Genomic DNA, 24,884 nt, shown 5'->3' on the forward strand with positions numbered 1-24,884 from the left:
TGCTCCATGCTGGAGTTACCGCCCAATCTTTCTCATTCCTTTCACCCCCAAATATCATAAAAGAGTAGACTATATTTGTTGTCTTCAATTCCACTTATTTTCCTCACCCCTTGCAATCTGACTTCCTTTTGGAATGTTATCAGTGACATACTAATATGAAGTTGAAAGGCTGTTTCTCAGCCCTTGGTGAAACATTTAATTTCATTTTACCATTTTCTTCTGTAAAATTTCTACTCTCTTTTTTGGAATGACATTGTACTATGACACTGGTCTTTCTCCAGGTATGATCTCCTTTGATCTTACAACAACCTGTAAGGTAGGTGCTATTATTATCCTCCTTTTATAGATGAGAAAACTGAGTTTGAGAGAGGTTGAATGATTTAATTAGAATTAGAGAGTTAATAAGGTTCTGGGACAGGGAAAACTATGTTATTCAAACTCCAAGCCCAGTGCTATATCCACTATGAAATTTAGCTGCCTATACATCCCTTAAGTGTTTTATTCAGGCCAAACATTCTTAGTTCTTTCTAATCTCAAACCTATGACATAGTTTCAAGGACCCTTAATGTCCTTTTACTCTGATATGGATTCACTACAGTTTGTCAATGCTCCTCTGAAAGTCTAGTTCTCCAGCATCCCAAATGTGGTGTAGACAGGGCTGAAAAATACTATTACTTCTCTTGAACTTGAAATTTCTATTAATGTATTTAAAGACTGCATTAAACTTTATTGGCAAACAGACCATAATGTTGACTCAACCTGAGCTTGAAATGAAATGAGGCCTTAGGTCATTTTCTCATGAACCTCATTTTCCTCTATTCCATACTTAAATATTTGAATAAAAATAATAAAAAGCAAGTTTTACATTTATTCCTATTAAATTTCATTTTAAAAAATTCACTCTATCATATTTAGTCTGCTGAAATCTTGTAGGATTTTGATTCATCCAACATATTAGTAATCTTCAGATTTGATAAAAATTGACCAGATCTCAATCCAAGTTATCGATAACAATTTTTCAAAGAACAAGACTAAGGACAGAGCTGTGTGGCATATCACTGGAAATGTCCTTACAGGTTGACGCTGATTTGTTCATTAAAATTTTGGGGGTATGACTATCAATTAATTAGAAATGAACCTATCTAGTCCATATTTTCCAATCTTTTCAACAACAATACAAAATATACTGTAGAATGTCTGCTGAAATCAAGATTGACTAAAATAAAATTCTCTTAAAACTAGTAAGCTTATCAAAAAAGAAAAAGGGGCCGGTTTGGCATGACTTATTCTAGGTAATCCATTCATATGAACCATTCTCTATCTTTTCCACATTCACCCAATCAGATTATTTTAGATCAAAGACCTCAGTTTGGATATTTCACTTTTAATGAAACTTCTTTACTGTTCTTTTCCCACCCACCTTAAAACCCATGCATAGTCTACCCACAAAATGAATGCTTAAATAGAAAGAATTAATCATATCCAAACTTGAACAATGCCTCTGGTGCAATGCTATCAATCATAAAGATAACTAAGCTTTACTTGTTTATCAAAGAGGCCTAGGAGCTGCCAAAATTCATGACCTGTATTTGTGAAGGTGTTTCAGGGCCATACTACTGTGGAACTAGAACCTTTCCTTGCCCAATAGAAGGTATCTAGAAGAGGGGTGCTATCTGGGTTTGGGGTCAGTATCAAAGTACTATCCACCCACATTCATCCCCTTCCTTTTATAACAAGTCTGCTTCTATCAAAGGTGAATTAGACAACATGATCTTTATACACTGGAACCTAGCCTGGCCTTAGAAGAACTTCTTTCCCACCCTAAGAATATGTTGGGTTCTCTTGATACCAAATTAAAAAATCTTTAGTTTAGGGGAGACGAACATACTACCCCAGAAGAACCAAATTTCCTTTCAGTTTGTCTCTGTAGGCAAAAAAAAAATATCTCCTGATGGTGATCTGCTTAGTAAAAGTGGCACTTCCCAAGGGAACTCTGAAACTAATTTCTTTCTGTCAGAATAATTCTATCTGTTACCTTTTGACTTTTGACCTATTGCCTATTTTACCATTCTCCAGAGCTCCTCTGATTCCAAATTAATTCACAATAGTTTAGGTGAACAAATCCTGGACTTGGAGTTAGAAGATATCAGTTAGAATTCCATCTTTTGCTACTTACTAACTGTATAACTCTTAGGCTAGTTGTATTACCTTTTTTTAACCTCAGTTTCTTCATTTGCGAAAAAGAAAAAAGACATTTGTTCTGGCTTAGTTCTAAGATCTCTCCTACTTGCATATATATGATTTTATTCATTCTTAGCTTCCTTTCCTATGTGAAGATAGAATTAACTCTCCTTTTGTTTATTTTTAACTAATCAAATCAAGAACTTAAAGAACCCCTACTTAGTACCCCACTTAACTATTAAATAAGAGAGCTCACATGTCACTAATTCACACTCCCAAAGACCACAAGCACTGCCCCCACTTTGGGCAGAGCTAGGCAAATTGAAAGACTGCAATTGGTTTCTATGAAGAGGGGGAGAGACAGGAAATGATGTGGGAAAAGGGGCATAAAAAGAGACCAACATGGTCTGGGACACAATTCCCTTCCTTGGTTTTTGGAGAGGCTGGTTCCTTGACTCTCTTTGCTGCCTTGGCTTGTGGAAAGACTGGTTCCAGAGATTCTTTCCTCAGCTTGTGGAGAGACCCTTTCCTTGGATTCTGTGTTGGTTTGCTGGAGACTGGACTTTTACATGGAGATCTGGACTTGAGGAAGCCCTTTAGGGGCTGAGCTGGACATCACTGGAGAAGGACATGGGGCTGGTAGGCTTATTAAGGCTCTGTCTCTTTTCTACATTTCCCACTTTCACTTTTTTTATCTTGATGTAAATAAAAACTGCTAACAGTCATTTTGACTTAGGAGTTAATATTTTATGAATGGCGACCACTTTTATAACTCTCATATTAAGTCAAAAACTGAAATTTATAACAAAAATCTATAACAAAATCTATAACAAAAAACTCTGACAGGGGTCTAATTACTCAAATATACAAGGAGTTAAATCAATTGTATAAAAAAATCAAGCCATTTCCCAATTGATAAATGGGCAAGAGACATGAATAGGCAATTTTCAGGCAAAGAAATCAAAAGTATCAATAAGCACATGAGAAAGTGTCCTAAATCTCTAATAATTAGAGAAATGCAAATCAAAACAACTCTGAGGTATCACCTCATACCTAGCAGATTGGCTAAAATGAAAGAAGGGGAGAGTAATGAATGCTGGAAGGGATGTGGAAAAATTGGGACATTAATGCATTGCTGGTGGAGTTGTGAACTGATCCAACCATTCTGACTGGCAATTTGGAATCATGCTCAAAGGGCTATAAAAAAATGCCTGCCCTTTGATCCAGCCATACCATTGTTGGGTTTGTACCCCAAAGAGATCATGCATAAACAGACTTGTACAAAAATATTTATAGCTGCGCTTTTTGTGGTGGCAAAAAACTGGAAAAGGAGGGTATGTCCTTCAATTGGGGAATGGCTGAACAAATTGTGGTATATGCTGGTGATGGAATACTATTGTGCTCAAAGGAATAATAAACTGGAGGAATTCCATGTGAACTGGAAAGACCTTCAGGAATTGATGCAGAGTGAAAGGAGCAGAGCCAGAAGAACATTGTACACAGAGACTCATATAATATGGTAAAATTCTAATACAATGGACTTCTGTACCAGCAGCAATGCAATGACACAGGACAATTCTGAGAGATTTATGGAAAAGAACGCTACCCACATTCAGAGAAAGGACTGCAGGAGAGGAAACATATAAGAAAAACAACTGCTTGAACGCATGGGTCGAGGTGGACATGATTGGGGATGTAGACTCGAAACCACCACACCAATGCAACTAACAACAATTTGGAAATAAGTCTTGATCAATGACACATGACAAAACCAGTGGAAATGTGCGTCAGCCATGGGTGGGGGCGGTGCGGGGGGTGAAGGGGAAAGTAGGAGCATGAATCATGTAACCATGTTAAAAATGAATATTAATAAATGTTAAAAAAAAAAACAAAATTTAAATCTTACACCTGATAGGACCCAGTGATAGGACCCCCAAGCAAAAAAGTCACACACCTTTCCAGAATATCCTCAGCCTTCTCTACCTAGGACATGCCCCAACAAGCCTTCTCTACCTAGGACATGTCCCAGCAAGCTTTTGCATTATACCCTCTAATCCTACAGTCCCCATAAGGAAGAAGTCATCCTCTTCAAAACCCCATATGAGATGGGAGGTTCCCTTTTAACCATTACCTATTACCATGAAAATATTTATCTGGTATGTAAAGTTTGGGTAGTAACCCAGCTGGCTCTAAAAGTCCTCACTCCCCTTAATAAAGTTGCCATTGATTGCCACTTGCCTCTTTGGTCCTTCTGATTCATCTGTCTTTCTTATGATCCTTTCTGGTCAAACCCTGTGGCTTACAGGTGGTGCCTGAACAGGGACCCTCCGTGAAGGGAAATAGAGGAAATACAGGTAAGAAGACCCTTCCCACCCCCCAAAAGTAGGGGCATTCTTGAGCATATGTGTATGGGTAGGTATCTCCAGTAAGAAAGACTTCCCCCAAGTAACAGGGGCATTAAGTAGAGGATGGGGAACAGTAAAAAACAATTGTAAGTAAAATATGGGACAAGCCAGTTCAAAAGAGAGAGAACTATTTTTGCAGGTGTTGAGATCTATGCTCCAGGCAAAAGGCATCAAAATTAGCAGTGCCAAATTACAAAAATTTCTTGACTATGTCCTAGATGTCTGTCCATGGTTCCCCAAGGAAGGTGCAATAAGGTTGGAGGTTTGGGAGCAAGTGGGACAAAAGATCTTGGACCACCATGCTGCAGAAGGACCTGTAAAGGTCCCTGTTGATACATTTCCACTATGGAATTTGATTAAGAAGTGTCTAGCCCCTCCTCCAACTAAACCTTAATGTTTCTGCTACCCCAACACCAGTAGTTAAGGTTAAAAACTGCAAAAATACCTTCACTGTACCCATCACTAACTTTCCATCAGGCTCCCCTGGGTGAATCAGATGCTATCCTCCCTAAAAGAAATGTAAAATCTGAAGCCCAGTCTGACTTTCCTCATTTTGAGGCACCTAGTTTAAAAGGACAAAACCCTTTCTCTATCCTTCCCCCACCAATAAAAACCTTCCCTAGCAGCTAACTCACCCAGAAGAACCAGTTTTGCAAGAAACTCACAAGGAGCTCCTATAGAAAAAACAGAATCTCCCCATAACCACTTCACCAGCTCCTCCTTCTCCTCCTTTTGAGGCATTAACCACCCCTTTCCCTGCTTACACTTTCCCACTTTAATATGACTCAGTTTATTTTCTATGTTGAGTTTTGGCCCAAGTCCACCTTATAATCTGGCCTTTGATCCATTCTTGACATAACTCAAAATTAGTTGCCTTGGTTTGGGCCATCAGATCATATCTTCCTAATCTCATTTAATAAGCCATAGTATGCCTCCTGGGTTCCTCAATATCATACGTGCTAGCCAGGTAAAGCTTATCCATCTTTGAACTATGTAGCATTCATCCTAACCAAGCTACTTAAAGTTAGTTTATGCTAAATACTCTCAAAAATGTATGCACCTAAAGACAGTCTTCACTATTAATAATAGCCCGAATCTGGACTTGTCTCAACACAAACAATAGAAATGTTCTCCCAAAATTTCCAAGAAATGACTCTAAGTTAGGGGAAACTCAGTGTGATTTGTAGAGTCTTTGCAATGAAAACTAGATGATATTGAAAGTGTACACTGTGATCATGAGGGATTTCAGAGGAATGATTTCTCTCTCCTATTTCATCCCTTGCAAAAGAGATCCATTGAACACTATTTTCATGTATGAAAAAACTTCAAAGCAAAGATTTGTTTATACTAATGCCTAATTTATAGATAGAAAAGTCACGTCTATTCACCCTCTTCAATTATAGGAAACAATTCTAATATAATTATAGATTTTCATGTTTGATCTTTATAAAGAGGCACTGGATATTCATCTATAGAAATGATTAGTAAACAACATCTGTTTTAGTGTGGTAAGCTAGCAATGGGAGAAATTAAAAGATGCTGTTCGAGGTTTTATTGTAATGTTCTTAGTATTTTGCAGCAAGTCCTTAAGAAGGTTGAATATAAAATTGTTGCCTTTCAAAATTTATTTCCTTCCTTAGCATAGGTATTTAGTACTTCTATTGTACAGTGGTGTTCATTGATGCTGAGCAGTTGTTGCTCAATTTTCAGATTAAAGAAATATCAACAATGTAGCACCTGTTTCAAGGGGAAAAACTTTAGAAAGAGAATTATTTAGTATTTGCATAAAACTATAAAAGGAAGGTCATATGTAGGCACTTTTAAATTAACCATATTCCATTCAATAGAATGGAATTTTACATCTGGAGAGGACTTAGGGTCATTTAGTTCAACTACTTCATTTTACAGTTTAGGAAACTAAGATCCAGAGAAAATGTGTTTTTAATTAAAAATAGTAATATAAAAATAGTAAATTTACATATCTGTATCTATCTCGGTAGCATGCTTTAAAGTTTGCAAAACAGTACACATTATCCTCTTTGATACTCTCAACAAACCTAAGGCGGATACTATTATTATCTTGAATTTAGAGGAAACAAGCTCAGAGAGCTTAAGTGACTCATCCACAGTCACTCAGTTAATTAAATAGCTGAGACAGGATCAATCAATAAGCATTTCTTAAGTGCCTACTCTGTGTCAGACACAGTGCCAAGTGTTGACATAACTCAGATCTTTTTTTATTCCAAGTTCATCACTTTATTCATGTAGCACAGCCAGGCCTAGAACTCACCTTTCCATTTGGCAATGACATTTTTATTTAATTTCCTTCTTTAGGATTTCAAATGAGCATGACTGAGTTATACACGACTGAAAAGGTATTAGACGCTTGACAAAGGAGACTTAGAACCGTGCTCTCAGATAAGAACCACATCAAGCTAGTTGATATCTTCATGAGTAGTCATAATCATTTCTCACAAAGTGAACATCTCAAGTCTTTCCATTGATTCTTTCCTAATCTACAAAGAACGATACTAAGAAGTGTCTTCTTTAGGACATGGAGATCTGCTGTCCCAGAAATATGAAGAGAAAACATCCTATCTAGTATCTTGCCAGTGCTCAAGTTTCTTACCCAGAGCCCAAATACAGAAACACAAACAGACTGAGTGAGAAAGGAATCCCCAAAACTCTAGGAGTAGATTCCTAGTCCATGAGACCCTCATCAAGCATGATAGCTGTGGCATCACTTTCCTGCTCAATAACTTCTGGGTAAAGATTGGGTTGGGGAAGGTCCCAGGATCAGATCCGTGCATTAGACACTTCCCTGATGTTGACTGATTGATACGTAGCCATTTTGGGATGGGGGCAGTAATAGTTACTCTGCATTTTAGGTCTAAAGTGAGGATCACAAGATTTTTTTTCAGATTGTCAAATACAGGGTCATGGCTCATCATCCAGAGAATTTGGCCAGATTTCAGAGAATGGCCAATTAGTCATGATTCCTTAATCTCAGAGAAGATGAAGGGAGAGGAAGATGGGAGGTATGGAGGATCTGATGAGATGGGTCCTGGGGAAGGATGCAATGGAAGCCTGGGATAGGTGATGGATTGAGGCACCACCATAGGCAGAAGTAGTTTTCAAAGTCTGAGAACTACCATAGGGAAGAAACATTTCTTTATATGACTGCAAATATGCATACTTATCTAGGTATTCCAATCTAGATATGGCCCCTGAGATAGACAAGGCCACTGAGAATCTCCTGTTTTTGCATGGTTTCTGGATGAGGGTGAGGTTAATTGCATTTTCCTATAGGCCTGCACTCAAGCTTCTTTGGGCATTTTTGGTGTGGAGCTGCTTGTGTTGTCAGCTGTGTAAATTTAGAATTTATGAATTCTATTCACTTTAATACCGTGCATAAAGTATCCTTATTTACCAGTGCCTCTTATTAGCCTTATCCCTCCTCCCAACCTCAGTGTATTTGTTATTTGGTGTGAAAGAAAGCCACTAAGATATTTCCTTTGTGTGCTCTCTCTCCTCTCTCCTTTTTCCTCTTTCTCCTCTTCCTCTCCCTCCACCCCCCAATCTCTCTGTGTTTCTGTGTCTGTCTCTTTGCCTCTGTCTCTATCGCTGTCTCTCTGCCTCTGTCTGTCTCTGTCTATCTCTGTCTCTGTCACTCTCTGCGTCTCTTTTCTTCTCTCTCTTTCAGTTGCAGTCAGCAGCAGCAGCAAAAGAGGAGAGAAGCTAGTCTAATCCTGCTGTCTTACGAGCTATATTTAGTCACTACTGTGAAAGAAAAAAAAAAGATGGGAATAAGAGAGAGGAAAATTCTATTTGTCACTCCTTGCCTATGCTCTACCTTCCTTTTCTTCTTCACTGCCCTAGGAATGCTCCTTGCCCTTTAATCATCAATCCCAAATATCCTCTGTCCAACTCTTCATTTTTCCCTCCTCTCTTAATCCTTGTTTCATTTCTTACTCTAGGATCTTTCCTTTGCTCTTCACCATCTCTGGATCCTGCCTTCATTATGCCCTTGCTCCAGGCCATCAATAAATTGGATAGGAAAAGGTGGCTTTTTTTTTTTTACTACTTTCATTATTGCCAAGGATTCAACAGGGGTACATATGTTGTTGGCATGCCACGTTTAGATTGAATCCATTTTTTCTATAGAAACATTTTTCCATACGAAAAAGAGGTTCCCAGGCCAAGCCATCCCACAAAAGTCTACCTAATCCAAAATAACTTTCAACATAGAGAAGATCCCCTCAAAATTCTTAACTTTTTACTATTTTCTCTCTTCTGCCATCTGGTATTTCTGTACACCATTTCTGACCCATATCTATCTGTTTTCCTCTCTGCAAAATATTTTCACCATGGCTCACAGATATGCCACTCTTTTACACACTGTATAAAATGTAGATTTTAAAATTAATATTCAATATTGAAGATATTTAATAAATTTTTATTAACAAACTAACAAAGAAAACTAACTAAAAAGTACTAACCAGCCCGCTCCCAAGAGCAAAAGAGAGAAAGACGGAGGAACTACAGAACTTATAAAACAATAACATGACCACACAAACAAGGAGACGCAGGAGAGATTAATGGGAATTTTGGGAAATACTAAGGGACTTATGGAGGATGCATTCCAAGGCTCAAAAATCTCCATTTATACAATACACACACACACACACACACACACACACACACACACACACACACACACACACACACAACTTCCTCTACATTACCTTTTCACCCTTGATATGACCCACAATCAGAGTTTGCTCATCGAACTGATCTTTTAGACTTACCTCCTCTATGGATAATTAAAGAAGTCTCACTTCCAATGGGACACTCTTTAAGTATATCCACGACTTCTGTATGGCTCAGGTTCTGTACATTCTGTTGGTTGATCTCAATGATGAGGTCACCTTCGCATAAGCCGGGGCATCCCTGAATGTCTAGAATTTGCTTCACCCTCTGTCCCGTAGGACTGTCGGCAATTGTGAAGCCAAAGCCCTGGGCACCTTTCACAATGGTTAAGGTCATGAGTTCAGCTTGGGTAGCTCCGGAAGAAGCCATTGACACATTGTCATCATGGATGGGAGGTGGGAATGTGCCATCAAGCTGACCGTCAGGTGGGATGGAGTGCAAAGAATGTGGAGGTCGATCTGTTACATCTGGAACAGATTGGGAGGTCCTAGAAATGTATTCCAAGTAAGTTTCATAGTTATGTCTTCCATTGACCACTACAGGGGGTCTCTCCATGACTGCAAGAGGTGGCACCATGTTGTTAACAGGATCTTCGGGATCAAAGGGCAAAGGGTATCCACGACATAACACCAAGTTGACACTTTGGCCAATAGGAACAGACTGGAAAAGTTTGACTACATCTGCATGAGTATGTCCGAGGACACAAACTTCATTAATATAGACAATGACATCACCTACAAAAAAAGAGAGAGAGAAAATTGACACCATAAGATAAAGTCAATTCATGTTACCATAAAAGGATGGAATTTTTTAAAAATGAGATTCATCAAGGCACTTCTTTGTTATCCTCCCATCCCCCAGGAACCTGCAAGAAAATCAATTAGAATAATAGTTAAATTTACTGAGGTTACTGAAAGTTGCAATTTGTCTATCAACAAATGTAATCATTGAATGCAGAACAAATGTTGTTTTTAGGCTTGAAGTTCAAGAACAATTTCATGTTTAGAAAGAAAAAGGTTCAAGGTAGTATACCTCTGGATACCAGGAAAAACTTTTTAATTCTCTGTGCTTTTTACTCATCATTACGTACAATCCATTTATGAAAATTTTCAAATTCATGGCAAGTTGGGTTCATGATGTTTTAGTTGGTATGTGATAGGGTGTAACAGTTACTTAAATAAACATGCCAAACACACCTTCTAAGGCTCTGCCTTTTTATTTTCTTTTCCCAGAAGATTACACATAAATTCATTTTCTGGGTTGCACTTGGTTCTTGATTCAAGTCCATGAAAAGGAAAAGAAGCAGGCATTTGTCTCCCTCTATCACAGACTGGCCTTGAGACCTTAGATAAATATCGCCCATTTGTCACTTTTTAAAATTTATGAAGTAGCATAATTTTTTGTGAGTTATCCCTTCTAATTAAACACCAAAGGTATGACTGTAGCAAAGGTTATAGGGATAGGAAAAGAGATTGGATCTGTATTTTCAAGGGTGTAGGAAGTATCTGATTAGAAATGTCTTCTTTACTAATGAAAGTCAGCACTTCTGCAACTTAAAGAATTAGAGCAGGGATTCTAAGCTTTTATTGTGCCGTGGACACATTTGGCACTCTGGCAAAACCTGCGGACACCTTCTCAGGACAATGTTTTCAAATGCAGAAGAGACATAAGATTTTAAAAGAAATCAACATTATTAAAAATCCAGTTATCAAAATATTTTTTAAAAAAACAGAAATTAACAACCCCAAAATTAAGGATGACTATTTAGAATTTCTTGAGGGCAATCAGGGGCTAAGTGACTGGTCTAGAATCAAACAGCCAGTGTAGATTAAGGTGGGACTTGATCTTTCTGAAGAAGCCATTGACACATTATCATTATGGATGGAAGGTGAAAATGTACCATCAAGCTGACCATCAGGTGGGATGGAGTACAGAAAATGTGAAAGTCGATCTGTTACATCTAGAAGAGATTGGGAGGTCCTAGAAATGTATTCCTCATAAATTTCATAGTTATGTTTTCCACTGACCACTACAGAAGGTCTCTTCATTACTGCAAGGGGTGGCATCATGTTGTTAACAGAATCTTTGGGATCAAAGAGCAAAGGATGTCCATGACATAACACTCTTGATTCTGGGGCTAGTTCTCTATCCTTGATGGCACACTGTCTCTTCTAGCAGAAGTTAAATGGCTACAAAATAGTTTTAAGATCTTTTTAACCCAATTAAATGGAATTAGTTATAATGAAATATATTTAGAAAAAATCTTTTCTACCTAAAATGCACATGAAAAATATGATTGCACTTGTTATAACAGTTTTCTGTTATATACATATATGCTATAATTTCAGGCTTGGGCTAAAAACCCAGTGCCCCAGTTGTTGAGAACTGATTACACGAATTGAGGTTTGTCTGAATATGATGAAGGGGATATGAAGGAAGAAAAATGTGTTTTCAAAGACCATCAAGTGAGGAAGTAGACATCAACTTTACTAGGGTCATTCTGGCAAAAGTTTGCCTTAGAGGGAAGAGTGAAGGAGAAGGACACATGAGAATTCATAATAGATTCTCTTGATCTCTAAATAGTCATAGAAATCATATGAGTGACATATTTAAAGATCCCAGAATTTATAATTGCCATTTCTATTATCGGTTAGGTGTTAAATAAGAAAAAAATCACCATTACCTAACTCATTTCAGAGGAAAGGGAAATAATTTTAGTAATACTGAGACTGGATCTAAACCTCCCAGAAGTCCAGACTGGGATTAATACTATTATTTTAGTACTTTGACCTTTCTCACAAATACTGAAAGAACTCACAAGGGTTCTATGAATGGTAGAGATGAATTTTTTAAAAGTATTTTTGCATTCCCAGAACTTAGCATGATAACACTAGTAAACTGGACTACAGTGAAAAGTTAGCTTTATTTGGTTTAGGTGATTTGTCAGAGTAGCCTCAATGCAAAGTAGCTACCTGGACATATCCAGTGCCTAGCATAATGCCTTACACATAGTAAATGCATAATAAATGTTAGTCAAATTCAGTTCATCCTGCTTTTCATGGTATTTTAAGTGAGACATTTGCTCCTAGGGAGATGGACCAATCAACAGTTCTGACACTTTACAGACCTGACCTCGGTTATCATTTATCTTGTATTCTTTAGCGATGTTCTACTCTTGACCTATCTCCTGCAAGGAAGGTATACGAAGGAGAATGCTGGAGCCAGCTTGTAATAGAGAGTTGGTTCCCAAGAGCCAATTGTTTACGTTTCAAAGTGACCATGCAGCCTTAGAGTTTGGCAAAATCTACAAATCACAGATTGATTTGTTGTTTTGCCTACTGTCTAGACTTAAGAAGTGATGGTAAAAAGATTAATAATGCAGATTAACTTAGAAGTTTACTCCTGAAGAGGTGGCTAGGTAGCTCAATAGGTAAAGAGCCAGAGACCTGGAGATGGAAAGTTCCTGGGTTTAAATCTGGCCTCAGATACTCTTTTGCTATGTGACCCTGGGCAAGTCACGTAACCCTAATTGCCTTGCCCTTACCACTCTTCTGCTTTGGAACCAAGACATAGTGTTGATTCTAAGACAGAAAGTAAGGTTTTATTTTAAAAATGTATCCTGCCAATTATTAAACATTTATTATAATATTCCGTCGATATAAGTCTGATTTTCCTTAGGCATATCCAAAGAGTAATTTGAATTCTGAGAGCCACAATAAAAGCCTGAAGAGTCCAATGTCTAATACATAGCAAATTACTTATCCAGAAAATGAAGTCTAAATAGGTAATCTTAGGAAATCTACACAGGGTCATGGTCCAGATTGACTCTACCATCTTTACTCATTTGCTTAATTTACGCTGGGCAAAGTGTTGGAAGCAGATGTGGGTTTGAATTTTGGCCCTTCCATGAGCTGAGTAGCTCCGGCAAGGTGCTTCATCTTGGGCTCCCATGTGCCTCATCTATAAAAAGGAAATAATGATGCCCGCATTAACTATTTACTGGGTTGCTGTGAGGATCACTTGAGATAATCTATATTAAGAACTGCATACTCCTTAAAGATCTATACAAACATAAGCTATTTATATCAGCCCTGTAATGAGAAGCCAGGACTCTTGGAAAAGACCCTGATGTTGTGAAAGATTGAAGGCAAAAGGAGAAGGGAAGGCAGAGATGAGATGGATAGATATTGTCACAGGAGCAATGAATACGAGCTTGGACAGACTCTGGGACACAGAAGGTCCTGGTGTGATATTGTTCATGGGATCCCAAAGAGTGAGATATGACTGAACAACATGGCGATTTGCTGGATTTGTGTATAGATCCATCCTAGTTACATATACCTGCAAAATGGGTACATTTTATTAATAGGGAGAAATAAAGATGTACTGAAAATAACTTTGGAAACAGTGGGCTCTGTGAGCCTACAAGTGATGGTAGGGGGTTTGGCAGATACTGTTTTCTTCCTGAGATAAGTCCTAACTCCAGTGATCATGAAAAAATCTCTCAGTACGTTTTATCCATTTCTACAGTACCTTTTTTTTTCTCCATAGGACTTCATATGAGGAGGAACCCAAGAGTGACACAGAAAGTTCTCAATATTCCCTGCTGATTTAAAGACTAGCTATTTGAATTATAGTGAGGAATAGTATCTATTTTGAGTTATAATGAGCTCTTAGGGATTAGTAATGGAATAAGAACTATTTGTGGTTTTTCCATGAAATTACTCTCTTTAATTTATGGAGGATATTTTCCCTTTAAGCACTCCTTAAAGGAACCAAGTGAGCAAATGACAAAGGACATTGCAAAGATGTAACTTTATAGGGAGGTTATAGATGCTTTCAGAATATAAAAAATTAAGTGGTGAGCTCATGATTAAACTCTCTAATAACCTGGCAGTACTTTATGGCATACTTGAAACATTTTGACAGCTAAATAATGATTCAGCCCCAAATTTTTCTTGGCTGGAGAGGTTTGTGATTATTTGCCAGATTTCATTGATCTTTGGAGGAATAATTTTAGATTCTTCCTTCTGAATGGTGGCATAATGAATAGTAGATGATACTAAATTCAAATCCAGCCTTGGATACTTACTAGCTTTATTCCCCTGACCAAGTAACAACCTCTATGTGTCTTACTTTCCTCATCTGTAGAATGGGAATAATAACACTTACTTCCCAAGTTTAATTGTGAGGATAAAATAATATTTGTAAAGCACATTGCAACCTAAAAGTCACATATAAATGCAAGCTATTATTAAACACAAACATTATTTTAACCATACTGAGTATATGACAAGGTGATATCCTACTTAATTCAGAGTAATTTCCTCCCTGTTACTCTTCACTATGTGTGTCACATCTGCCAAAATAGACAGGAAGGGGGTTTAACCACAGTAAATAGGATTAGCAGGTAAAGAGAAAAGTCCTTTAGAGTGGCATTATGCTTTAGAGGGGACAGATTACTAGAGTTGGAGAAAGGAAACATGGGTTCAAGGACTAACTCTGCTACTTGCTAACTGTTTGACCATTTTCAAATCACTTAAAATTCTTTAAGCCTCAGTTTTCTTATCTGTAAAATGGATAGAATAATATCTGCCTTACGGATTGTTATGAAGAAAATGCTTTGAAAACTTTAAAGCATGTAGAAGTGTAAATTATTATTATTTTCCTAGTCCTCCCCTTTGGTGACACCATAATATGTCAGAAGGAGTTATGATCTTTAGTGAATTGGAAGTGCTGTTTGACAGCTGGCAGAGGGAAGGAAAAGTCTGGCAAATATGTGCATGACCCTCACCAATCTAGAAATTAATAAGATTAACATTGTAGAATAGGAATGGGACCTAGCCTTTTACCTGGAACTATTTTCTTAACATTAAACTGTTTCAAACCATTTTTTCCCCAAAGTCTTTCATTTGGTTAAAGTCTTGGGCTGAGGTATTTTGATGGTTATTGAAGCAGGCTCTTTTTTTTGGTGAAGCTTCATTTGTAGAAACGGGATCCTCTTAGATGACAGTTTTTTCTGTCTCCCTCAGGCTGCGTCTCTTTTTCTTTTTTGGACCTCCTTGACCCATGATCTATTTAAGCTTTCCCTAAGCTTGTTACCCAAAATTTCCATAAGAGTCCCTGGAGAGGTAGACATTAATTTCATCTTTTTTTAAATCATATTTGGTCCATGTATGGGTGGTTGTATATTGTGTTATAACAAAAACTTCTTTGTGCAAAATAATTATTTCATCAGAACATTTGTCTCTGTGGGAGATGACCCAGGATTCTTGAAGACCATGCTAACAGCATAAGCTCTGGCAATTCTTACCAATTTGGAAATCTGCCCTAGTGAGAGAGAGTCCCTCAGATGCTAGCCTACCAAAAGCACAGGGAGGCTCACCAAAGAAAAGGTGGATGTCAGGTGACACATTTTAAGACCATTAGCAAATCACTAAACCATCTACTAAGGTGCAGAAGTTCAATCTGTATCAGTGTAAGTTATCTCTATCTTAATGAAACTTCGAATCTTTTTGAAAGCTGAAGAAATGACTATATACGTGCATATTAGACCTGTGCTTTCAAACATATAGGATTTAATGGAGATGTCTGTCCGTATGTGATTTGGTAGGGGTACAACCAGATTACGTTTTTGGAACTATATGAAAGGTCCAAGAATTGATCATGGAATTTGCTGGAGGAATCTGAGAAAATCATTCGATGATAAACAATCTTCATAATGAAGCAAAGATTGACTTAATTTGTGTCTTCCCCCATCCTAAGAATCAGCAGTTAATGCTGTGGACCCTAGAGGAAGGAATTATGGAATCCAAAATGAAGTGACCGGATGGGGTTATCTCCAGAATCTGTATATAACTGCAAGAAATCTTGTTTAGAACTACTCTCTTCTTACAAAAACAGGCTTCTAAGCCACTCCTTTGTATCCCTACTCGCCTGACATGCCAAAAGAAAATCACTTAATCTTTTGGCATGTTTCTTACAAAAGAGTGCCAAACCTATACACGATGTAATGCAAAGAAATACAGTGATTTATGGGGTATCAGCAGGGAAAGCTTCTTGAAGGATATTAGCATGCATTTAATAAATTAGAGAATAGACTCGTAAGGCTGAAACACCTCATCTAATCAACTATTTCCCAATTAGTGAGTAATGGCACCTTGTGACATGAAGTGCACCAAGGACAAGTGAGTTGTTGGGGTGGCAGCGTAACTGTGAGGGTCAACATCCCTTTCTCCCATGCTGGACTTAACCAGCTAACACCAACATAAAAATCTAGATGGATAGGGATGTTGGGTGGCTTTTTAATGAATGGCATAAAAAAGTTTAATAAAAATGATTTTTCTTGCAGAACTGGCTACTATAGAAAAAGGGAGCGATGGTAAGCAAGACAAAAGATCTTTATAATGGAACACTTTGACTCTGGGGATGTGGTATTTTGGGGAGCCTTCCCTGGTATAATCTGTCTCTATTTTCCTGTATTGTGTGGAAACTTGAGGAAGTTTAATCTACTGAGGCATTTTGGAAACTGTCTAAAGTCCTAGACACAAAAATTTGTAGTCTGTGGCGAGTAGTCTGTGGCATGACATCAGAGATAGTTGCTTCCTTTAATTTGTTGTTGTTGTCATTAAAAACTCATACTTTCTGTCTTAGAATAAGTTGTACGAAGAGCAGCAAGAGTAAGACAGCTGGGGTTAAGTGACTTGCCCAGGGTCACACTGCTAGAAAGGGTCTGAGGCCAGATATGAACCTAGGTCTCCCTTGCTCCCCTGCACTCTACCCTCTATGCTACCAAGCTGCCCTGAGAGTTACGTCTTCAACAATGCCTTCAGAGATATTACCTATTCTGTCAAGCATTCCTTAGTTGAGAGTATGGCAGTGACATGGTCTGAGACCCTAATATATGGATAATACCATTCATTTTGTCATTCTTTTTTCATTTTTTTTATTGGGTAGAATATAGGAGCTAAAACTAATGCCATAATTATCAAGAGAAAAGGGAGGTGGCTTAATGGATAGAGAGCAGGACCTGGAGATGGGAGGTCCTGGGTACAAATCTGACTTTAGACCCTCATTTCCTAGCTATGTGATCCTGGGAAAGTCACTTAATCTCAATTGCCTAGTCATAACCACTCTTCTGCCTTGGAACCAATACTTAGTATGGATTCTAAGATGGAAGGTAAGGGTTTTATTAAATCTTCCTAAATAGATAAAACGTGGTTTGGGGTAGAGTATTCCAATGGACTGAATTAGTGGTTAACTGAGGGAGAGAAGTGATAGAGAACAGACCTCCACCTTTAGTAGTATATCTGGCCACTAAAAATAACAAAAACTGACACATTAAATATGTTATAGGTAAAAAAAGTTATAAGTAGTTGATAGCCTCCTGACATTAAGTGAAGTATTCAGTGCCAGCCAAATGACCCAGAATAATTGGACCAACATCTTATCCTTAAAGATATCACAGAAAGATTATTTTTACAGATGCAATAATAACCTATTCTATGAGCATTTCTTGCTGTCCTAAAGTTTTTCATTATGCCCAGTCTAATTCTCTCATGCTGTAAATCTAGACCATTTCCTTTTTTTCTGTACTCCAGGTGAAGTATTATTATGTTATATTATAAATGTAACTTGACCCAGATTCTAAAAAAAATGTAGACCTTCTTCCCATCATAGGGAAGGTTACAAGAACAATCATTAACTGAAAGAGAGCTGTGCCTGGGAAACTGTGACTTTTGCTTTGCTATAGATTTGAAAATATTTGGCTTGGATATTACAACAGGGTAGAAATTCATTATATCTTCCTGGGATGGTGAAAGGGAAAGAAATATTTGGAAATTCATAAGACCTCTGGTACAGAAACCAAGAATTTGGATGAAAATTACTTTATTGGGAGGAGTTTACTTTATTCATTTCTAAGTTACATGCCATGCATTCGATATACATATATATATATATATTTATATGGTATATATATATACCATATAAATGACAATAAGATTGGTCAAGTTGTGGTTTGGACTATAATTCAAAGATATATGAAGCAAATTGAAGAAAGCATATATTTGTTCTATAAATGGTAAGCGCTAGTTCCTCAACCAGATGAAAATGCAACATAGTCACCAATTCTGTGTGGACCACTTTTATTTTGCAGCAGTGACTGCATAACAGTAGAAAAGGAAGCAAGAAATGCTTGATTTCATAAAGTTTCTTGATCACCTCAAATAATTTTTACATTGACTCTTTGTGTGTGACCTTTGTCTATTGTCCTAAGTGATGGAAAAATGGAAAAAAAAATGAACCTCATACATATTGATGGTCTTGCCACAAATGAAACTAAAAGATATAAAAAAGTTCTTTATCTTAAAGAAGATGACTTCCAGGTTCTACCAAGAGAAGTAAAGAAAAATGTTAGCAGGGTAGATTTTATCCTATGTACAAGGGCAAAGAGGGGAAGGCAATACACATTTGTTTAGGGCCTACAATATTCCAGGCACTGTATTTAGCACATTGCAAATATTATCTCATTGGATTTTCACAACAACCCTGACAATTAGGTGCTATTGGTATCTCCATTTTATAGTTAGAAAAACGGAGGCAAATAGAGATTAAGTGACATGTCCAGGGTCACAGAGCTAGTAAGTAAGTGTCTGAGGTTGGACTTGAACTCAGATCTTTCTAACTATTTTATTGACTAGGCTTGCCTTTGCTATGTTTGTGATGCCATTTAAGCAAAGAGACTGACTTATACAAAGATAATAGCATCTATACACTAACGGTTGCATAAGATGAAGCTAACCTCGACAAGATTCTTCAAACTGAGGTAATATTATTGGGCAATGCTAAATGTAGTATGCAACAAAATCAGTACATCACCAAAAAGAAAAAGAATAGAAAGGAGAAATAAGTCCTTGGGTTAGAAATTAGAAGAGAAATAATTGTTCCACCTTGGCATTTCTGATAAAGAGGAGGAAGAACCAATTAAATTCAACATACATGCTAGATTTTAGGAGAGAAAATTTCAAAGTATTCTGAGAAAGATCCTGCAGATTAAAATTCTATAGGGGAAGTCATCTCAGAAGGGATGGATGGGAAACATCTCAAGAATGAAATGCTGAAAATGCCAAAAGCAATAGTTCTAATGAGGAGAATAGAAGAGGGAATTATCTAAAGAAAATGATGGGAGTATATAAGGTTCCTCAGATCTTAACTTTGAAGAAGACAGAGAGATGAGATGGAAGGCAATAATGATAATGAGGATGATAGGTAGTATTTTTGTAGCACTTTAAAAGGATTGCGAAGCACTTTGCATAAGTCATTTGCTCCTCATAATAGCCCTCTGTATTACTATTTGTATATAACTTGATCTAGACTCTAAAAAAAAGTAGACTTTAATTCCATCATAGTGTAGGTTACAAGAATAATCATTAACTTCCTGGATGTTCCTATTATTATTTAAATTTTTATTTTATAGATGAGGATACTCAGGCTGAGAGATGAAGTGACTTACACAGAGTAATACAATCAATATTTGCTTAAGGCAGGATTTGAACTCAGGTTTTCCTGATTCCAAGGTTTAAAGTATCCACTTGCCATCATGAAAGATAACCACAAAAGGGTGGCATGGATTTACCAGTTGGTATCTGGAATACTAAAGCTCATAGTGAACTGACTGGCAAGCAAGTGAAAACTAACAAACATTTATTAAGTGCCTGGCATATAATGAATCTAAGAGGAAGAACAAAGGAGGGATAGATGGGATTGCTGTCTGTGCTATAGAGGACAATAATCAGAAGCATTAGCAAGTAGACAACTTTTTTTTTTGCTTCTGCTATCTTCTCCAAGGAGAATGAATGAAAAGGCAGAGGAAAACTTGGGGGATAGAAAAGTGACAGCCCTGAGAAACAGCAAGGGTGTACTTTTTTAGCCACCCAAAGTGAGGAAGCAACCAGGCTCAAAAGAGCAACATTTAAGGGTACTGAAAGAACTGGAAGATATTACTGATTAGCTATGGTCAGTAATCTTTGAAAAACTGAAGAGATGAAGATTTGAATTGTCAGAATTGAAGAGGGAAATATATCCTTTTTGTTTTCAAAAAATGGAAAAAATATTGTTGATAGTATAAACCAGTGGTTCCCAAACTTTTTTGGCCTACCACCACCTTTCCAGAAAAAAATATTACTTAGCACCCCTGGAAATTTTTAAATTTTAATAGCAATTAATAGGAAAGATAAATGCACCTGTGGCCATCACCGCTTCCCTGGATTGCTGAAGCACCCACCAGGGGGCGGCGGTGCCAACTTTGGGAATCACTGGTATAAACAATTGTCATCTTGGCTTTTATTTCTGAAAAAAATTGATATATAGGATTAAAATGACTCGGTGAATATCATTTAAAGGAAGTAGTGATCAGAAAAAGCCTGAAATGGCCTCATCATGAACAAGTTATACCAGACTAACCATATCTCCTTTTCCTTTTTAACAGAATTAATAGACTGGTGGAATAGAGGAATGAAGTAAATACAGTTTACACATTTTTAACAATGAATTTTACAAAGTCTTACCAGATAGTCTTATGGTATTGACAGCACATTTAGATACACTCAAAATTCATTGAATGTGCAGATCCAAAGATGAATTGTTAATGGTTTGATGTACACTGGGAAGAAGGCTTTGGTGGACTGCTCTAGTCTTTGGCCCTGTATTCTATTAATAACATGAATGTGAACAGAGAGAGCAAACCTGTCAAGTTTGCACTTGAAAAATTGCTGGTAGGGAAAACCAACACCCTGGAAAACAGATTATGGGTCTAAAAATATTTTGATAGGCTAGACTGACAGATTGAATATAATAGGATATAAAGGATAAAAGTGGATATAAAGTTCTACACTTAGGTTCAAAAATCAATTTCACAAGTCTAAGATGGCTAGACAACAATTTGTGTGAAAAAATTGAGGGATTTCATGAATTACAAGTTTCACAGAAAAAGGCAAGCAAAAAAACTAATGCAATCTCACTCTGCATTTACATACTCATAGTGTCTTGAATGAAGAAAGTCAGAGTTCTGCTGTTTTCTTCTCTGTCCAGATTACTGGCGGAAGATTGTGTTTTACATTCTCAATGCCATGCTTTAAGAAGGATATTATCAAGCTGTGGAATGGCCAGAGGAGAAAGGTTGAGATGAAGAAGAGCCTTCAGATCGAGTTGTACAAGGGTCAATGGAAGAAATGAGAGATGTTTTGCTTAGAAGAGGACATAAATGTCTACAAGCATTTGAAGACTTGTTCCATTTGGATGCAGAAAACAGAACTAGGAAAAATGGGTGGAATTTTCAGATTTCCCCACATATATTGAAGAATTGCTTAATAGTTGGAGCTGTCCAAAATGTAAAGAGTTGCCCTGGGTGCTGTCAGGTTTACTGTCATTTCCCAAGAAGCCTTTCTCTGGGCCTGTTACTATTTTCTGATGCAAATGGATCAACTGAGTGTCCTTCAGAAATTTCTTACTCTCTACAAAACTGACCATTCTGAAATTTTAGTTATACCCTCATACTTGATAATGCCATTTATTCCACTTCTTGGTTATGTCACCTTTGGAAATATTCTGGAATCAGGGCAGTTTGGTAGGATAGAATGCCAGGCCTGGGATTCAGAAGACCTGGGTTCAAATATGGCCTCAGATCCTTCGTAGCTGGGTGACCCTGTGCAAGTCACATAAGCCTGATTGCTGCTGATACTAAGACAGAAGATAAAGGTTAAAAAAAAAAAAGAAATATGGCAGAATCCATTTGTACCCATAAAAAAATCTTTCATTTGTCATAGCCAAATATTTCTTTTATTTCCCTGAGATTCTGTCTAATTAAATGTTTCTCTCAGCTCAATCCATTATAATGACTTGCACAAAGCACCTGCTTAATAAGTGTTTCTGAAATCTACTTAACCAGTTAAGATACCTGAAGGATCAATGAAGGTCCCAAAAATTTCAGGGAGGTCAATGCGGGTAAAAGAAAAGTTTTGATTGAGGGGACTTATTAGAGCCCTCAAATTATGTCACCAATGGCTACCTCTCCTACCTGGCAATTTGTAATGTAGTTACAATGCCTTTAATTTTTGGAGATGGAAATGAGGGAAGTGCCACAGTTTATTCTGTTTAATCTAGACTAATGGAAGTAGGCAGTAGAACAGATAATTACTCAGGGTCAAAAGGATCATCTGACTTCAGAAGACAAGTGGCTATTTCCAATGCCCATACAAAGTACAGTGGAGTAAGAAGGGGCCACAGTGCCCTGAACCCCCAATAACTCTGAATTTGAATTCTGCCTATCTGGCTTTATATGAGGCAGACAGACCAAATAATAAGTGGAAAAGGTACTGCATTCGGAATAAGAGCTCCAGAATTTCAATCTTGGTTCTGCTTTTACTATCAGTGTGATTTGGGGCAAGTCCCTTAATCTCTTCAGACTTCAGTTTCTGTATGGTAAAGAAGGAGTTTGGACTAATGTATCATTGAAGTCCCCTCTAGTTCTAAATCTTAGGACCAGAGAAACCCATCCCCTTACTAACATTACAAAGTAATTGTTGGTGGTGACCTATTACCTGATAATGAATTTGCAAGACTATTTCAATGTATCTTTCATTTCAGAAATTCTCTTTATAATAATAAAAACGATAGCAATGACTAGCATTTATATAGCACTTTACGGTATGCAAAATGTTTTACAAATATTATCCCACTTAAACTTCAAAACAACCTTGCAAAGTAGGTGCTATTATTATCCCCATTTTACAGATGAGTAAACTGAAATAAATAGAGGTTGCTGTATAAGTGTCTGAGTCCAGATTTGAACTCGAGTTTTCCTGACTCCAGGTCCAGCACCATATCCACTGAGTCACTCAGGTGACTCCTTTTTAAAAGAGTTGTGAGTAGAGCAGAAAGATAACTAAGACACCGACTCAACTATTCATCACTCAAAAGAATGGAAAATTACTTAACCGTATTTTATAATTCCTTAATTTCAACTGTGACCTGGTACAGATGCCTAATTGAAAGTTTGCTTTTTAAAAAAAATATGCTTAACCAGCATGCATCCAACAATTACTCCCTGGCAGATGTGAATTAGTCCAACTATCTATTTACATTTCTTTTGTGTTTAGCATCCAGTAGTAAGAGATATTTAAATAGAAGCATTTCAGTTTGTGGGAAAGGAAAAAAGAAAATAAATACCAAGAGAATGTAAAGACACTGATTATCTGCTGATCTGGCAGAGAAGAATCAACACTGTAGATTAAAACTATAAGGAAAGAAGTAGAAAAGGAATATGCCAAAGCCTGACTCTCACAAAGCCCCAAGAGCAATCTCTTTCTAAATAGATAACGTGTTCACTTCAAGAATTCAATATCATAAAATGGTCTGTAAAGCTGTCAATTCCCCCAAAAGGATGCAATGAATTTTAAACAAAATGACAAATATGGCAAAAAAGGGATCATATAAAATGAATAGCAGTCTTTTTTTCTAAAGAAGCTTATGACTTCATTGCGGAAAAAGATAAACACACAAGTTCTTGAACAAATACACACACACACGCATATATATATACAAGCGTATATATATAATGTTTATATACGTATATATGTATATATATATACACCTATATATAATGTTTATATACACATGCAATATCCCCAAACTTGAGTGGTTTTGAGAGCAAGATAAATCTATATTTTAAATTTCCTCCTTCTACTCAAGAGAGACATTGAGCTGTGTAAGTATACTTTCAGATACACAGACATACGTGTGCACCCACACAGTGCAGAAATATAGGAAGTTTGTGAAGGAAAGGCTATCACCTTACAAGGATGCTTTGAAATTTACATGTATACTTTTGGACATGTGTGTTTTTATTTCTAAACCACTATCATCTCTATCTGACGGAAAATGATTCCCAGGAGACACCTTTTGCCCTCGCTTCAGTCTGGAACATCAAGCCTCATAAAAGAGCCTTGGAAATGACTGGGAACATGGGAATGGTTGCTAGGAGTTGCCAGAGGAAGACCCTTTTCAACAGTTTCTTCTGTGCTATCTCCTACTGTCAATTCCCCAAAGATAGGGCTGTGTAGGAAGAATAAACAACAAAAGGAGAGATAAAATGGATTGATAGATTCATTTCATTTCAAGCTGCTGCCTCCCACCAAATGGCTTTGTTTTTCCAGGGCTACATGTTGTACAAACATTTTTAAGATTGGTAGGAGCAGAAATCAGGCAGAAGAAAACTAGAAAGTTGCCTTTGATATTGTGAAATCAATATAGATCAGAAAAATAAGCACCATTTCAAGGAGCCCAGGTGACAGTCTGTTTAAGTTGTCTCTGGTGTTTCTTTGGGAACAGTTCCCTATTTACTTTTGTGTGTTCAGGAATCTGGTCCCTGAGTATCACAAATTGACTAAATGAGGTGCCTTCTGTCAGGAAAGACATAGTTCCCAGGGTCTCTAATTTTAAACCTCAGGAGAAAATTCTGACTAGCTGCTACCATTGGAAAGTTAACCAACAATTCTACAATCTTCTGGTGTAACGTTCTCACTATATTAT

General features: G+C 37.2%; 1 protein-coding gene across 2 annotated transcripts in view; it reads right to left on the minus strand.

Annotated features, from left to right (window-relative positions):
* The window catches only part of MAGI2 (membrane associated guanylate kinase, WW and PDZ domain containing 2), a 1,708,818-nt gene that overhangs the window by 301,014 nt on the left and 1,382,920 nt on the right, over window positions 1–24,884 (minus strand). For both annotated transcript variants that reach the window (XM_044678723.1, XM_044678722.1), the window contains exon 10: window positions 9,395–10,030. In XM_044678723.1, coding sequence (XP_044534658.1) covers window positions 9,395–10,030 — 636 coding nt within the window. The remainder of the gene's footprint in view (window positions 1–9,394; window positions 10,031–24,884) is intronic.

This window comes from Gracilinanus agilis, chromosome 5 (genome assembly GCF_016433145.1).
Source record: "Gracilinanus agilis isolate LMUSP501 chromosome 5, AgileGrace, whole genome shotgun sequence".
NCBI lineage: Eukaryota > Metazoa > Chordata > Mammalia > Didelphimorphia > Didelphidae > Gracilinanus > Gracilinanus agilis.